This window comes from Pristiophorus japonicus, chromosome 5 (genome assembly GCF_044704955.1).
Source record: "Pristiophorus japonicus isolate sPriJap1 chromosome 5, sPriJap1.hap1, whole genome shotgun sequence".
Taxonomy (NCBI): Eukaryota; Metazoa; Chordata; class Chondrichthyes; family Pristiophoridae; genus Pristiophorus; species Pristiophorus japonicus.
Genome location: NC_091981.1, coordinates 79970342 through 79986466, shown reverse-complemented (window position 1 = coordinate 79986466; position 16125 = coordinate 79970342). Strand labels below are relative to the sequence as shown.

Here is a 16125-nt window from a genome sequence, read left to right as displayed (position 1 = left end):
AGTGAAAACAAAGAGCAGAAAAATAATAAATACCTTACAAAAACACCAAATTCTGATCTATATTTTGTAATCCAATTATAAAATTTACTATAATAACACTACTTTTAATATAATAGAAAATGAAATATGCAGGCTTAGTGTGGGTTAGATCCATTTTAGACCTCATTTACATTGGGCTCGATTTTGCTGTGAAAATAATGGTGAGGCTGACGGCGTCTTTAATTTAAAATATAGATCACAAAGTTTCTCCCACTTCTAGGTGCACAATCTTAAATTGAAATAAACATACTTAACATATGCACACTTTCTTAAAACTTCCAACATCCAAGACAAGACTATGAAATATTAAACAGCTTTTAGCTCTATGGAGCTAAAACAAACCTAACAGTCACTTTTGTCTAAAAACAGATTTTCAGACAAAAGGAATACTGTAACTTCTTAAACATTCATAGTCAGGAAAACTTTAACACAAACTGAAATTCCAGCATTCTTTAAGATTCCTTTCACTCAGCAAATCTTGTGTTTTATTTTTCCCGGCACAGAAGCTGAAAGCTTCCCTGTCGGTTGTAACATTAAGTTTCTCTTTTTCGCCTTATAAATTGTCTCAGCAACTTATTCCCTAATTCCCTGTTTTTTTTCCTCCTTTTGCTGAGTTCTCAGAGGGGTGAGCATGCAGCTTAGATCTTTTCCCCTCTGAGGATGTAACTTTTGAGGATGTAACTAGTATAGTGGACAAGGGAGAACCAGTGGATGTGGTGCATTTGGACTTTCAAAAGGCTTTTGACACGGTCCCACACAAAAGATTAGTGTGCAAAATCAAAGCACATGGTATTGGGGGTAATATACTGACGTGGATAGAGAACTGGTTGGCAGACAGGAAGCAGAAAGTTGGGATAAACGGGTCCTTTTCAGAATAGCAGGTAGTGACTAGTGGAGTGCCGCAGGGCTCAGTGCTGGGACCCCAGCTCTTTACTATATACATCAATGATTTGGATGAAGGATGAAGCGTGAGCTGTGAGGGGGACGCTAAGAGGCTGCAGGGCGACTTAGACAGGTTAAGTGAGTGGGCAAATGCATGGCAGATGCAGTATAATGTGGATAAATGTGAGGTTATCCACTTTGGGGGCAAAAACGCGAAGACTGAATATTATCTGAATGGTGGCAGATTAGGAAAAGGGGAGGTGCAATGAGACCTGGGTGTCATGGTTCATCAGTCATTGAAAGTTGGCATGCAGGTACAGCAGGCGGTAAAGAAGGCAAACGGTATGTTGGCCTTCATAGCTAGGGGATTTGAGTATAGGAGCTGGGAGATCTTACTGCAGTTGTACAGGGCCTTAGTGAGGCCTCACCTGGAATATTGTGTTCAGTTTTGGTCTCCTAATCTGAGGAAGGACGTTCTTGCTATTGAGGGAGTGCAGCGAAGGTTCACCAGACTGATTCCCGGGATGGCCAGACTGACATATGAGGGGAGACTGGATCAACTGGGCCTTTGTGCACTGGAGTTTAGAAGGATGAGAGGGGATCTCATAGAAACTTACAATATTCTGACGGGATGGGACAGGTTAGATGCGGGTAGATTTTTCTCGATGTTGGGGAAGTCCAGAACCAGGGTTCATAGTCTTAGGATAAGGGGTAGGTCATTTAGGACTGAGATGAGGAGAAACTTCTTCACTCAGAGAGTTGTTAACCTGTGGAATTCCCTACTGCAGAGAGTTGTTGATGTCAGTTCATTAGATATATTCAAGAGGGAGTTAGATATGGCCCTTACGGCTAAGGGGATCAAGGGGTATGGAGAGAAAGCAGGAAAGGGGTACTGAGGGAATCATCAGCCATGATCTTATCGAATGGTGGTGCAGGCTCGAAGGGCCGAATGGCCTACTCCTGCACCTATTTTCTATGTTTCTATCTCTCACTCTCTCTTGCTCTTTATACTTCTCCTCTCTCACCTGTTCATTTCTTTAGTCTCCATGCTTAGCACAGAGGTGGGTTGCGTAAGCCAGCCTATTTCTGGCTTCCTTAACTTTAAATTTCTTTGCACCAACCTGGGACGCTATCTCGCCCTAAATCTCAGAGCAACTCTTCTCGTCACTCTGTACTATTCCGATCATCACTTGGGCATCCAGGACTCCCATCTTATCCGAGCGACTGTTCGCAACTTTGTTTCTATAATACACATCCACCTTTTTGTTTTTGGTTTCACAATGCCTGGTACCTTTAGTGTTTATAGCACAAGTCCGTCTTTAACTCATTTCTCCACAATAACCCTTTTGCACTCCTGGCTTGGCTCGGAATGCACATCCTGTGCCATGTGGGAGATCCAGGATGCTTCGCATGTCCTGGACAATCACGTGCAGGAGGTGTCGTCAGCTGGAGGAGCTCGAGTTCCGGGTTTTGGAGCTTGATTAGCAGCTGGCGTCACTGCGGTGCATCCGTGAGGCTGAGAGCTATGTGGATAGTACGTTTCAGGAGGTGGTCAAGTCTGCGGCACCACGGGTGGCTCAGTTGTACGGGGGTAGGGTGGGGGGGAGAAAGAAGAGTGGGAGAGCAATAGTTGGTAGGGGATTCGATAGTTAGGAGAGCAGACAAGCATTTCTGGTATGTTGCCTCCCTGGGGCCAGGGTTAAGGATGTCTCTGAGCAGCTGCAGAACATTCTAAGGGGGGAGGGTGAACAGCCAGAGGTCGTGGTCCATATTGGTACCTACAACATAGGTAGAAAGAAGGATGAGGTCCTGTAGAACTAGGAAAGAGATTAAAAAGTAGGACCTCAAAGGTAGTAATCTCCAGATTATTCCCCATGCCACATGCAAGTGAGTATAGAAATAGGAGGATAGAGCAGATGAGTGCATGGCTGGAGAGATAGTGCAGGAGGGAGTACTTCAGAGTCTTGGGACATTTGGACCAGTCCTGGGGGAAGTGAGACCTGTACAGGCCGGACTGGTTGCATCTCAACAGGGCCAGAACCAATATCCTCGCGGGAGGTTTGCTGGTGCTGTTGGGGAGGGTCTGAATTAATTTGGCAGCGGGATGGGCACCAGGATGTAACACTAGAAAGGGGAAATAAAGTGCTAAAGTAATAAGCACTAAAGTAAAAAATGGTAAGGTATTAGGTGGGGTCAAACTAAGAAAGAATACAAGATGGTCTCAGATGGGCTTGCAGGGTATGTATGTGAACGCACAAAGCATAGTAAACAAGGGAAGTGAGCTGCAGGCACAAATAGCCACATGGGACTATAATGTTGTGGCAATAACTGAGACCTGGCTCAAAAAAGAGGCATGATTGAGTGTTAAATATTCCTGGTTATAAGGTGTTCAGGAAGGATAGGGAAGGAAAAATAGGTGGTGGTGTGGCAGTATCGGTTAAGAAGAATGTTACAGTGCTGGAGAGAAAGGATGTCCTGGAGGGGTCAAGGACAGAATCTATATGGCTAAAGTTAAGAAATAATAGAGGTGCCAATACACTTCTAGATGTATTCTATAGACCACCAAATAGTGGGAAAGATACGGAGAAGCAAATTTGCAGAGAAATTACAGAGAGGTGCAAGAACTATAGAGTAGTAATAATGGGAGCTTTCAATTATCCTAATATAGACTGGGATTGTAATATTGTAAAGGGCTGAGAAAGGGGAAGAATTTCTGAAGTGTGTTCAGGAAAACTTTCTTATCAGTACGTTTCTGGCCTGATGAGTGAGGAGACATTGCTGGATCTGGTTCTGGGGAATGAGGTAGGTCAAGTGGAGCAAGTGTCAGTTGGTGAACATTCAGGGAACAGTGATCATAGTATTATAAGATTTAGATTAGCTATAGAAAAGGACAGGAAGCAATCCAGAGTAAAAATGTTTAACTGTGGGAAGGCCAATTTTAGTGGGATGAGAACGGATCTGGCTCGGGTAAACTGGAATCAAAGATTGGCAGACAAAACCGTAATGGAACAATGGGCTGCTTTAAAGAGGAAATAGTTCAGGTACATTCCCTCTCGGGAAAAACAGGGCAGCTAAACAGGCAGTGACGAAAGAGATGGAGGCTGGATTTTCACCTTTTGCCGCCCCTCCTAAAGCCCCAGAGGGCCGGCAATGGCAGTGGAAAGCACTTGCACCCGGGCAGCCAGCTTCCAGCATCCCAGCGGTAAATTCGGTGCCGAGTTTGCAGGGGTGCGTGGCAGTACAGCCCGGGAGAGGCGAGCTAGTGTGGAACGCCTCTGGTTGCGACACCGGCTCAATATTTGGAACGCCCCGCTCCGTAGCACGCCCTAGTGGGAACATCGGTGAAAGCTGGCGTTCCAAGCTATAATGGCCAAAGTGAGAGACAGAATGTCTACCTCAGGTAACTGTGATTGTTTTTCTTTTTGCGATTTACATTGGGGTCACGTCAGTAATGAATTGGGAATGTTTTTGGTGGGTTTTTTTCAGTTTTTTTTTTCCACGAAAGCCTCTGTTAGGACGCTCCAGATCGGCTGTTTAGCTCAGGATTTTCAGTGGCTCAGCCGGCCTAGCGCCCTAAAAGAGGGATGGAGCGCCTCCTGTAGTGCTACGTTCCAAACTGAGGGCCCAGCTGGTGAATGTTGCGGCTGGAGACGCAAACCATTTCCCGGCGCAAAATTTACCACTGCACCTGGTTTAACTTCGCAACAGAGACGCGACCGAATTTCCACCCCAGAGAATATGATGAAGCAGAAAAAGCGCGCGTATGACCGATGTCAGGTTGCAAATACATCTGAGAATCAGGCTATAAATAAAGGTCAGAGGAGAAGTGAAAAAAAAAATTAAGAGGGGCAAAAATGGAGTATGAGAATAGAATGGCAGCCAACATAAAAGGTAATACAAAAGTCTTCTGTAGGCATATAAATAGTCATCATCATAATCATCATCATAGGCGGTTCCTTGAACGAGGATGACTTGCTTCCACGAGTTCAAAGGTGTTTCGATGAATGACCCGATGTTCCAGTCCTGAACTCCAATTGAGGGGATGGAAGACGCCGGTGTGTGAATTTTTTAACGTGTGGTGACCGTTGCACACCAGCCACCACACGGGCCTGACAGAGCTAGGTCTTGGTCCAGTGGCAAGGGTTAACCAAGACGACTGGAGACCTGCTCTGCTGCACGAACCTCGCGCGCGCGCACACATATCGCAGGTCGGGAAGTGAAAGAGCTGGAGCAACGGGCCCTGGAACATCGTGGTCCCCCGACCTGCGAGAGAACATATAAATATTAAAAGGGTAGTAAGAGGAGGGGCGAGGAAGATTAGGGACCAAAAGGGAGACCTATGCATGGAGGTAGAGGGTATGACTGAGTTACTAAAAGAGTACTTTACATCTGTCTTCGCCAAGGAAGAGGATACTGCCATGGACATAGTGAAGGAGGAGGTAGTGGAGACACTTGATGAGATAAAAATTGATAAAGAATTGGTATTAGAAAGGCTGGCTTCACTTGAAGTGCTGTAACCTGCAGGGTTACGGACCTAGAGCTGGTATTTGGGATTTGACTGGATAACCTCTTGTTGGCTGGCGTAGACACGATGGTAAGTACATTATGGAATCTAATATGGCCAGAGTGATGATCTGGACTAGTTTTGATCGCCTGGATGGGTCAGAGAGGAGTTTTCCCAGGTTTTTTCCCCCAATTGGCCTGGGTTTTTAAATCTGTTTTTTTGCCTCTCCCAGGAGATCACATGGCTCCGGTTGGGGTGGATGTAGAATGTTGCGGTGTAGGGAGTGTCACAGTTGTGTGGGGCGGACTGGTTGGGCCAGATGCTCTTTATCTTTCTGACGTTGTTTATTGTTCATAGGTTTTTCTGTAACCTTCAGGGCTGCTGACCGAGGGCCGTGTGGCTCTTTGTCGGCCGACGCGGACACGATGGGCCGAAATGGCCTCCTTCTGCACTATAGACTTCTATTTTTCTATGTTAAAGTAGATAAATCACCAGGAACGGATGGGATGCATCCTAGGATGCTGAGGGAATTGAGAATGGAAACCACGGAGGTACTGGCCATAATATTCCAATCCTCCTTAGATAAACAGTGGTGGTGCCAGAGGACTGGAGAATTGCAAATGTTACACCATTGTTCATAAACCCAGCAACTACAGGCTAGTCAGTTTAACCTCGGTAGTGGGGAAGCTTTTCAAAACAGTAATCGCGGACAAAATTAACAATCACTTGGATAGGTGCGAATTAATTAAGGGAAGCCAGCATGGATTTAGAATCATAGAAATTTACAGCATGGAAGGAGGCCATTTCAGCCCACCGTGTCGACGCCGGCCGGCCGACCAAGAGCTATCCAGCCAAATCCCAGTTTCCAGCTCTTGGTCCATAGCCCTGTAGGTTACGTCACTTTAAGTGCACATCCAAGTATCTTTTAAATGTGGTGAGGGTCCCTGCCTCTACCACCCTTTTCAGGTGTTAAAGGCAAATTGTGTTTAACCATCTTGATTTAGTTTTTTGATGAGGTAACAGAGAGATCATCATCATAGGCAGTCCCTCGAAGAGAGGATGACTTGCTTCCACGCCAAAAAGAGATGAGTTCACAGGTGTTTCAATGAAGGTCCTAATATTCCAGATCCCGAACTACATCTTGGACAGTGGAAGATGCCTGTGCGTGGATTTTTTTAACGTGTGGTGGCCGTTGCACACCAGCACCACACGGGCTTGACAGAGCTATAATATGGTTGACATAGTGTACATGGATTTCCAAAAGGCATTCGACAAAGTGCCACATAATAGGCTTGCCAGCAAAGTTGAAGCCCATGGAATAAAAGGGACAGTAGCAGCATAGATACGGAATTGGCTAAGTGACAGGAAATAGAAAGTAGTGGTGATCAATTGTTTTTCGGACTGGAAGAAAGTATACAGTGGTGATGCCCAGGGTCTGGTTCTAGGACCACTGCTTTTCTTGATATATATTAATGATTTGGCTGTGGGTATACAGGGCACAATTTCAAAATTTGCAAATGCACAAAACTTGGAAGTATAGTGAGCAGTGAGGAGGTGAGTGATAGATTTCAGGAAGCCATTGACAGACTGGTAAAATAGGCAGACACATTGCAGATGAAACATTTTGATAGAAAGAATGAGGAGAGGACATATAGACTAAATAGTACAATCGTAAAGGGGCTGCACGAACAGAGAAAGCTGGGGGTGTGTGTGCACAAATCGTTGAAGGTGGCAGGGCAGGTTGAGAAAGCAGTTAAAAGGATTACGGGATCCTGGGCTTCATAAATAGAGGTATAGAGTACAAAAGTGTGGTAATTATGATGAATCTGTATAAAACACTGGTTCAGCCTCAACTGGAGTATTGTGTCCAATTCTGGGCACCACACTTTAGGGAGGATGTTAAGGCCTTAGAGAAGGTGCAGAAAAGATTTACGAAAATGATTCCAGGAATGAAAGACTTCAGTTATGCTGATAGACTGGAGAAGCTGGGATTATTCTCTTTGGAGCAGGGAAGATTGACAGGAGATTTGATAGAGATGTTCAAAATCATGAGGGGTCTGGACAGAGTAGATAGAGAGAAACTGTTCCCATTGGCAGAAGGGTTGAGAACCAGAGGACACAGATTAAAGGTGATTGGCAAAAGAACCAAAGGCGATGTAAGAAAAAACCTTTTTTTACACAGCAAGTAGTTAAGATCTGGAATGCAGCGCCTGAAAGGGTGCTGGAGGCAGACTCAATCTTATCTATCAAAAGGGAGTTGGATAAGTATTCAAAGGAAAAAAAGTAGCAGGGCTACGGGGAAAGGGCAGGGGAGTGGGACTAGCTGAAAGCTGGCACGGACTCGACGGGCCGAATGGCCTTCTGTGCTGTAACCATGCTATGATAATTTATTGAGATTCTTATCTCTCGTCTTTCAAATAATGAGGCTCGAGTGCAAACCAATATGGTGGGTATATTGCGATTAATCGGAGTATAACACACTAGTTATACAGCAAAAACATACAACTGTGACAAGCAGCTGGTACAGGACCCAATCGAACAGCTCTCCTTCTTGTCTCACGTGTCTCTCTCTCTCTCTCCTTGAACTACCCGAGTGTTAGACCAGAATCAGCATGGTATCCACCCTCGGGAGCTCTTCACTCCACTGCCTACTCTAAGGGTTTTTCAGGTCTTGCTTTTATTCTCTTTTTAGGGGTGGGCCTGGGGTAGAATATGGACAGGACTATTTAACCCATAGAGGGAGGATCCCCTTAAAACAAAGTGCCCAATGGTATGTCGAATTCTTTGTTTAAGCTATGGAAAGAGGCCAACCTTCATGTTATCTCTCACCTATCAGGTGTCCTCACAACCATTACACATGCTTTCTGTAATTGACCAATTACAGCATATTGAGGACTGTCTTCCCCTTGTCTCACACCCATTTTCCAGGAAAATTAAACTTAAGCAGTTCCAGTAAAAGACAACTTATACATTAACCCCTTACTTGTATCGAGCAAAAACATACAATCATTTAAACAAAGTATTATTCACATCACAGTTTCATTCACATAACCGTATACATTTTAGGCAGCCCTAATTTCTAACAACTTCATGGTTCAGACTCTGCGCTGCTCATTAATGATTCTTCAATCTGATTGATTAAGGAGCTACACAGTTGCTGTCCTGTTCACACAAGTCCCAAATGCCCTTTAGGAGCTGTACCGTTTCTATGTCCCGCTGACAGCAACTTGCTGTGCAAAACCCCACAGAAAGTCAGTGGGCATGTGCAAGTCTAACAAACGTTCGCTGCTCACAGCAAAATATGGCCCAGTATTTTATTCCAACTTGCATCCAACCATTTCATGGCGCAGCTTGTTGCGAATTCAGTGTGCTGCCTTTTTCCTTCTCAGTCAGTGCTGTTTAAAAAGTGAGAAATTGAAACTATATTTTGTTAGTACTAATGAAATCGTACCTTGAAATATATGTGCTTGTTAAATGATTTCTTTAGTGAATTATTATTGGTTTATTATGGTAAGCTGTTGGGTTAGTGAGTTTTCTGTTACTAATCTGATATGTTTCCATCATTTAAAGCCTGAAAATGTGCTGGTGGACCACAGCAGAGCCAAACCACTCATCAAGCTTGCTGATTTTGGGGATACCATGCAGCTAACCACAACATATTACACCCACCAGTTGTTGGGAAACCCTGAGTTTGCAGCTCCAGAAATTATTTTAGGAAATTCTGCCTGTCTTACGTCAGATACCTGGAGTGTTGGGGTACTTGCCTACGTACTTCTTAGCGGTGTGTCTCCGTTTTTGGATGAGAGTGTTGAGGAAACATGTTTAAACATTTGCCGATTGGACTTCAGCTTCCCTGACGACTACTTCAAAGGGGTCAGCCAAGCTGCCAAAGAATTTGTTTGCTTCTTACTGCAGGGAGATCCAAACAAACGTCCTTCGGCTGCAGTGTGCCTCCAGGAGCCTTGGCTGCAGCCAGGTGTCAACAAAAATACCGAAACACTAAACACGTCAAGACTGACTTCATTCATTGAACGGCGCAAGCACCAGAATGATGTTCGGCCAGTTGGTAGTATAAAGACCTTCTTACAAAGTAGACTCTTGCCAAGAGTGTGACCCAAATGTGGAGATTTTTTGCTCATTCTCTTTCACCTGCCAATAAGGTTGGAGACTGTCTTCAGCCAGTCAGCTGTTGACTTGAAATAAAACTGACAGCATATCAGCTGCTATATACATGTGTCATTGTGTGGAATTGCATGCCAAGGAAACTTGCACAAAAGTACTTGGAATTCAGTACCACCCATGCAATGCAAAGCTGGTGGGGAAGACTACACAAGCTCTACACAACCAGCTGAATTCTCATTATTTTGACAGTATTCTGTTTCTGATCGCTGGAAACCATTTTTCACACATCGCCTAGGAAAACTTAGTGAACAAATCATCATTGTTATTATATTTAATTAAACTTGCTGGAGTTTGAAACATTAATTATGTGATTAAAAATTAGCCAACAAAGAACACCATTTTGCTTTAAAATTTTCCCCCTTGACTGATTTTAACCAAGACAGCCACTGAATATAAAATGCCCTTCTGTGAAACATCTGATTTTTACTGATCATAAAACTTTCCAATTGTGTCACTGATATATTTAAATTATAATCCCTTGCATTTAGCCAGATACGGCTCAAGTTTTTACTGCTGCAAGTTGAACCACGGACCTTTTGCGTATAATACAAACAAATTGTGTTGCTCTGATTATATATAAGCCTTACTTGTATAAAGACCGTTATCTGCCTTCAGTCTGTATTTTTAATGCTGGTTTGCCATTCTGGAACCCTCCCCCCAAATTCCCCCAAGTCAAGCCGCAAATGCTCTTTTATTTCTGGAGGGGGATTTTGGAGTTGCACCTGCCAATCAGATTGCAGAGCAGTTAAGGAGGAATATGTACTGTAAATGCACTCATTGTATTTTATGTTTTAATTCATATCATGTGCAATGTTGTGGCTTTAACATTTTATGCAACTCTATTTATGAAGACCTCTGTTGTACCTGTAATAAATATTAAAAAATTACGTACTTCGTACTGCAAACTATACAGTCGTTTGATTTTTTTATCGCGCTGACCTTTTAGAAAAGTATTTGACCGTTAGGAATTGCATCACAATCTAGTTATTGTGGAACATGAACAATGAACCAAACTCAGTATTTTTTAGCTATGCAGTATGTTTATATCAAGCATAAACTTGTATTGTCAAGAAACAAATTTCTTTGGCTGTAAAGTGCTTTGGGACGTCCAGTGGTCGTGAAAGGCGCTATTTAAATGCAAGTCTTTTTCTTTCAAATCTGCGAGGGAAGGAAAACAGGAACTCAAAACTGGATGTATTGTCACGTCAACCTCGCATTATTTTTGAATGTATTATAGCCTGTTCATCATTTTAAGTTTGAAATCTATTTTTGCATGTATATTTCTTTTGTACAGCATCCATTAAGTATTTCGCCGAATATGTGCTGTAAAAAAAATTCTCTGCCATCTGTTTGTTAAAATTAAACGTATGCAACACAGATTATTATTTTTCCTGCATCCGTTTCAGTTTGTCTATTCCTTGTGATTCAGTGAAGAAGAGGGTTATTATTGGAGCTACTGAGAAAATAATGATAAAAGGTGTGCAATATAATCGCTTTTAAAATGGTTCCAAAGAAAGACAAACCTTGATTTGCACAACTGTCCATACAATGTTTATGTGGAGTTAACCAGCAATATGCCTGCCAGTTTTGAACTCTAAAGGACCCATCCTATGAAGGCTTTATTTGGATAGAAAGAACAACTATGATGCATTTGAAAATGATTTACACCATTCATTGTGCATTTATATGCAAGTAGGAGAAGAAAAGTACGTCAACAATTTTTCAAGACGTTGGTGCATCTCTAAGGAGATCCTAACGCACACTTGATTTTAATTCTTCCCCCAACTTGGCGGAAACCGAGCAGGGAGAGCAGTTAAAATAACGTGTCACTTATCCACTCAGATACTGCTGCTTTCCTGCCCTGATATTAAACTGCTCTTCCGTGCTGGACACCTGCAGGAATGAAATGGGGTCCTGTTTTAAATATGCAGACTGGGTCTGATGATGTCATCAGGATTCGATCTACAAATTCAAACTGAGGGCAGAGTCAGCTCCACCGTCAGGCAAACCTGTCGGGAATCGGATCCTGGGCCAGAAGGCAAGTTCAAAAGTTAGATTTCAGGTTTCCTTGTGGGCCAGGAGTGCTCCTCCGGGCTTAACAATGAAGCCTTGGGCTTCCCTTGCACCCGGCCACTGTTGTCCCGATAGTGTCGGCCTTCCTCCTCACCCCGATCACGGCCAGAGGCCCTCCCCTCCTAAAATCACCACTAACTGCCGGGAACCGTTCCCATGGATCCCCGGCTGCAGCCTCTTATCGAACATTCCCCCATCCCGCGCGACGACCAGGTAGTTAATCTGGCCAGGTGTCCGGTGGGACACTGCATACTTTTATTTAAATGAGGCCTTGTCATTATGCCCAGCAGAACCTCCATGGCCTGTCCATGTTCTTCACTCGGTACCGGGATTCCCCACACTGCCCACCTCCCCGTTAATATCGGGGCCTATCTGTCAGATCAAGACCAAGTCTAACAACATCTGTACGAGTTCACATTTACTGTCTATCACTAATAATCACAATGATGCCCCATACATACTTTTTGTTGAAGTCTAATCCTATAATATAGCACTAAAGTTTTGTTGCAACTAAAATATTCTAATTTCTCTATTCTTTCTCATTTGTCCAGTGTCTAAATGCAAATAAGAGAAATTCCAGAGAAAACTAATTTATGGACATTGTTCTTGTAGCTATCGCTATACACTCTCCCACTCCATTCTATACAAAACATCATTCTGGGCTATGCTTTCAGTTCATTTACTCCCATCATAGGTCTATTCTTTATCTCTCAGGATGAGTGAAGTCATTACATACCAGTTTCTTTGATTCTGTTCTACAGTCCAAGTTGACCTGTAATCTCTTGAATTCATCAAAAACATTTTATTTGAGTTTATTTTGTTGTAATGGTTGTAAAACTTTTCTCATAGAATCACCGCTCCCATCTTGGGTATCAACACACTGCATCCCATCAAATTTACCCCAGTTAAAATTACAGTGTCTAATCTCAATTGATTCAGTCCCAACTTCCAGCCAATGCCAACTCCAAGTTTCAAAATTTATGCAGAATATTATAGCTGCTTCCCAATGATCAACTGATGTAATACCTGCCTTCTATTATGGACAGCTTTTCAACGTGTGCAGTTTCATTCAAACTCATTAGATGAGTCAAGTCCTTGTACTGAAAGTTGGCCATGACAGGTGACTGTTCATTTATTGGGTGAAAGGTGAAGATGCCTGTGTCTGAGTTCTTTCAATTGGGGTGGCCGCTGCACACCAGCTACCACACGGGCTTAGCAGAGCAAGGTCTTGGTCCAGTGGCAAGGGAGTCCGAGACGACTGGAGACCATGCTCTACTGTATGGACCGTAAGCTCGGCCTTCAGGAGAAGTGGTGGGAGATCTGAGGGGTGGAGATGAGGGACGCTGGGGCCCTGCTCCATTTTAGCTACTCAAAGGGTCGTGAGAGAAATCAGAGTGGCTGCTGCCATTACCCGCGCCATGCGTCCAACTGGTTCCGCCGCAGCTCCTCCAGCTGCTTTTGTCTCCACCGATTGGGCCGCCAGCCGAAAGGACTCCGGGGTCGCCGCCAAAGCCGGCTCCAAGTTGACCGAAGAGACTCCGGGGCCGGCGTTGAACAGCGGAGCCCCCTAGGGAGCTGCCATCCTGTGTGCAGTTGAAGACACTGGCTATACTATAAAGAGACCTCAGTTTCAGGTTCAGTACAGACACACAACTGTTTTGACAGGAATTTTGGAACAGGTATCTTGGACTGGACTTTGCTGTCAAAATAATAGTGAGGCTAATGGCACTCACCATTATTTTACGTAAATGGTACAGCAAGTTCAGGCAAAGGCAGATTCGCAGTTAAATGCAAAAACCCAAAAGTTGCTGTCCGAGTTGCACCGCTCCGCCGTTAGCTTTGCAAAAACGGCAAATCGCTGTCTGCCTCACCGTTCAAATGCATTGAATATCATGAACGTAAGAACATAAGAAATAGGAGCAGGCCCCCCCGAGCCTGCTCCACCATTCAATAAGATCATGGCTGATCTGATGATGGACTCAACTCCACTTCCCTGCCCACTCCCCATAACTCTTTACTCCCTTATTGCTCAAAAATCTGTCTATCTCTGCCTTAAATATATAAGAACATAAGAATTAGGAACAGGAGTAGGCCATGTAGCCCCTCGAGCCTGCTCCGCCATTCAACAAGATCATGGCTGATCTGGCCGTGGACTCAGCTCCACTTACCCGCCCGCTCCCCATAACCCTTAATTCCCTTATTGGTTAAAAATCTATCTATCTGTGACTTGAATACATTCAATGAGCTAGCCTCAACTGCTTCCTTGGGCAGAGAATTCTACAGATTCACAACCCTCTGGGAGAAGAAATTCCTTCTCAACTCAGTTTTAAATTGGCTCCCCCGTATTTGAGGCTGTGCCCCCTAGTTCTAGTCTCCCCAACCAGTGGAAACAACCTCTCTGCCTCTATCTTGTCTATCCCTTTCATTATTTTAAATGTTTCTATAAGATCACCCCTCATCCTTCTGAACTCCAACGAGTAAAGACCCAGTCTGCTCAATCTATCATCATAAGGTAACCCCCTCATCTCCGGAATCAGCCTAGTGAATCGTCTCTGTACCCCCTCCAAAGCTAGTATATCCTTCCTTAAGTAAGGTGGCCATAACTGCACGCAGTACTCCAGTTGCGGCCTCACCAATACCCTATACAGTTGCAAAAGGACCTCCCTGCTTTTGTACTCCATCCCTCTCGCAATGAAGGCCAACATTCCATTCGCCTTCCTGATTACCTGCTGCACCTGCAAACTAACTTTTTGGGATTCATGCACAAGGACCCCCAGGTCCCTCTGCACCGCAGCATATTGTAATTTCTCCCCATTCAAATAATATTCCCTTTTACTGTTTTTTTTCCCAAGGTGGATGACCTCACACTTTCCGACATTGTATTCCATCTGCCATTCAATGATCCAACCTCCACAGCTTTCTGGGGCAGAGAATTCCATAGATTTACAACCCTCTGAGAGACAACATTTCTCCTCATCTCAGTTTTAAATGGGTGGCCCCTTATTCTAAGACTATGTCCCCTAGTTTTAGTTTCCCCTATGAGTGGAAATATCCTCTCTGCATCCACCTTGTCGAGCCCCCTCTATGGGTCCAAGTTTCCACATGATTTGCGCCTGATTTTTAGGAGCAACTGGTGGAGAACGGACTATCTTAGAAATCGCAATTCTCCACATTTTTTTTTCTGCAGTTCTAGTCAGGTAGAACAGTTCTACTTTGAAACAGAATTTTTTCTTCAAAAGGGGGCGCGTCCGGCCACTGACGCCTGATTTGAAAGTTTCCACAGTGAAAACATGCTCCAAACTAAAGTAGAATGGAGCAAGTGAAGATTTTTGTAGAACTGAAAAAACCTGTTCTACACATTAAAAAATCAGGCGCAGGTTACAAATTAGGCGTCCAGAACGAGATGGGGGGGAGGGGGTGGGGAAGGGAAGTCATTAAATTCTATAATAAATCCTTATTTATACTTATACAAATATTATACAAATAAATCCAACCTGAATAAACATTTATAAGCAAAGAAAAGATTAAATAAACCATCTTCCTACCTGTGTGAAAGTGCTTCAGGCAGGCCTTTCGGGACCGAAGGCTGAACGGGCCGGCCCGAGACTTCGGGCAGGGCCCGTCCCCAGCAACAGATTTACAGGTAGGTGGCGTTGGGTCGGGTCGGGGAGGTTCGGTTCGGTTCGGGTCGGTGGGGGGGGGGGAAGAGAGAGGGAGGGAGAGAGAGAGGGGGGCGAGGGAGGGAGAGAGAGAGAGGGAGAGGGAGGAAGATCAGGTCGGATCCAGTCCGGCAGCGGGAGTCGGGTCGGGTCCAGTGGGAGTCGGGTCGGGTCCAGTGGGGGGGGGGGGTCGGGTCGGGGGGCGGGAGCGCGGGTCGGGTCGGGTCCAGTTGGGGGGGCGGGGAGCGGGAACAGGAGCGCGGGTCGAGGCGGGGAGCGGGAACAGGAACTCGAGTCGGGTCAGTCGGGGGGGGGGGCGCAGGTGTCGGGTCTGGTCCGGAGGCGGGGAGGGGGGCGGGGAGCGAGTGTCTGGTCGGGGGGGGGGGGGAGCAGGAGCTGGCCGTGGGAGGAGCCTTATCCACACAGCCCCAGTGAGGCCATTGGGCCAGGGCTAGGGGCTGCGTGCTTCGGGCCCCTCCCACACAGTTCGGCGCCTGGAGCTACTGCACTTGCGTGCCGACTGTAGCGTGCATGTGCAGAGGTCCCGGCACTGTTTTCAGCACAGGAACCTGGCTCCGCCCCCCCCACAGCTCATGCTGCGCTGCGCCGAGGGCCAGAGGACCTGCAGGTAGGTGGAGAATACCGAGGATTTTTTTAGGCGCGGAAAACGGGCGTCCAGGTCGGGACTGCGCCGTTCTAGGCGCGTGTGGAAACTTGGGCCCATTATCTTGTATGCTTCAATAAGATCACCTCTCATTCTTGTGAACTCCAATGTGTATAGCCAAC

General features: G+C 45.2%; 1 protein-coding gene across 3 annotated transcripts in view; it reads left to right on the top strand.

Annotated features, from left to right (window-relative positions):
- The window catches only part of LOC139264385 (triple functional domain protein), a 760938-nt gene extending 750421 nt beyond the window's left edge, over window positions 1-10517 (top strand). For all 3 annotated transcript variants that reach the window (XM_070880754.1, XM_070880753.1, XM_070880752.1), the window contains one exon: window positions 8996-10517. In XM_070880754.1, coding sequence (XP_070736855.1) covers window positions 8996-9538 — 543 coding nt within the window. In that variant the 3' untranslated portion in view covers window positions 9539-10517. The remainder of the gene's footprint in view (window positions 1-8995) is intronic.
- Window positions 10518-16125: the final 5608 nt, after the last annotated feature.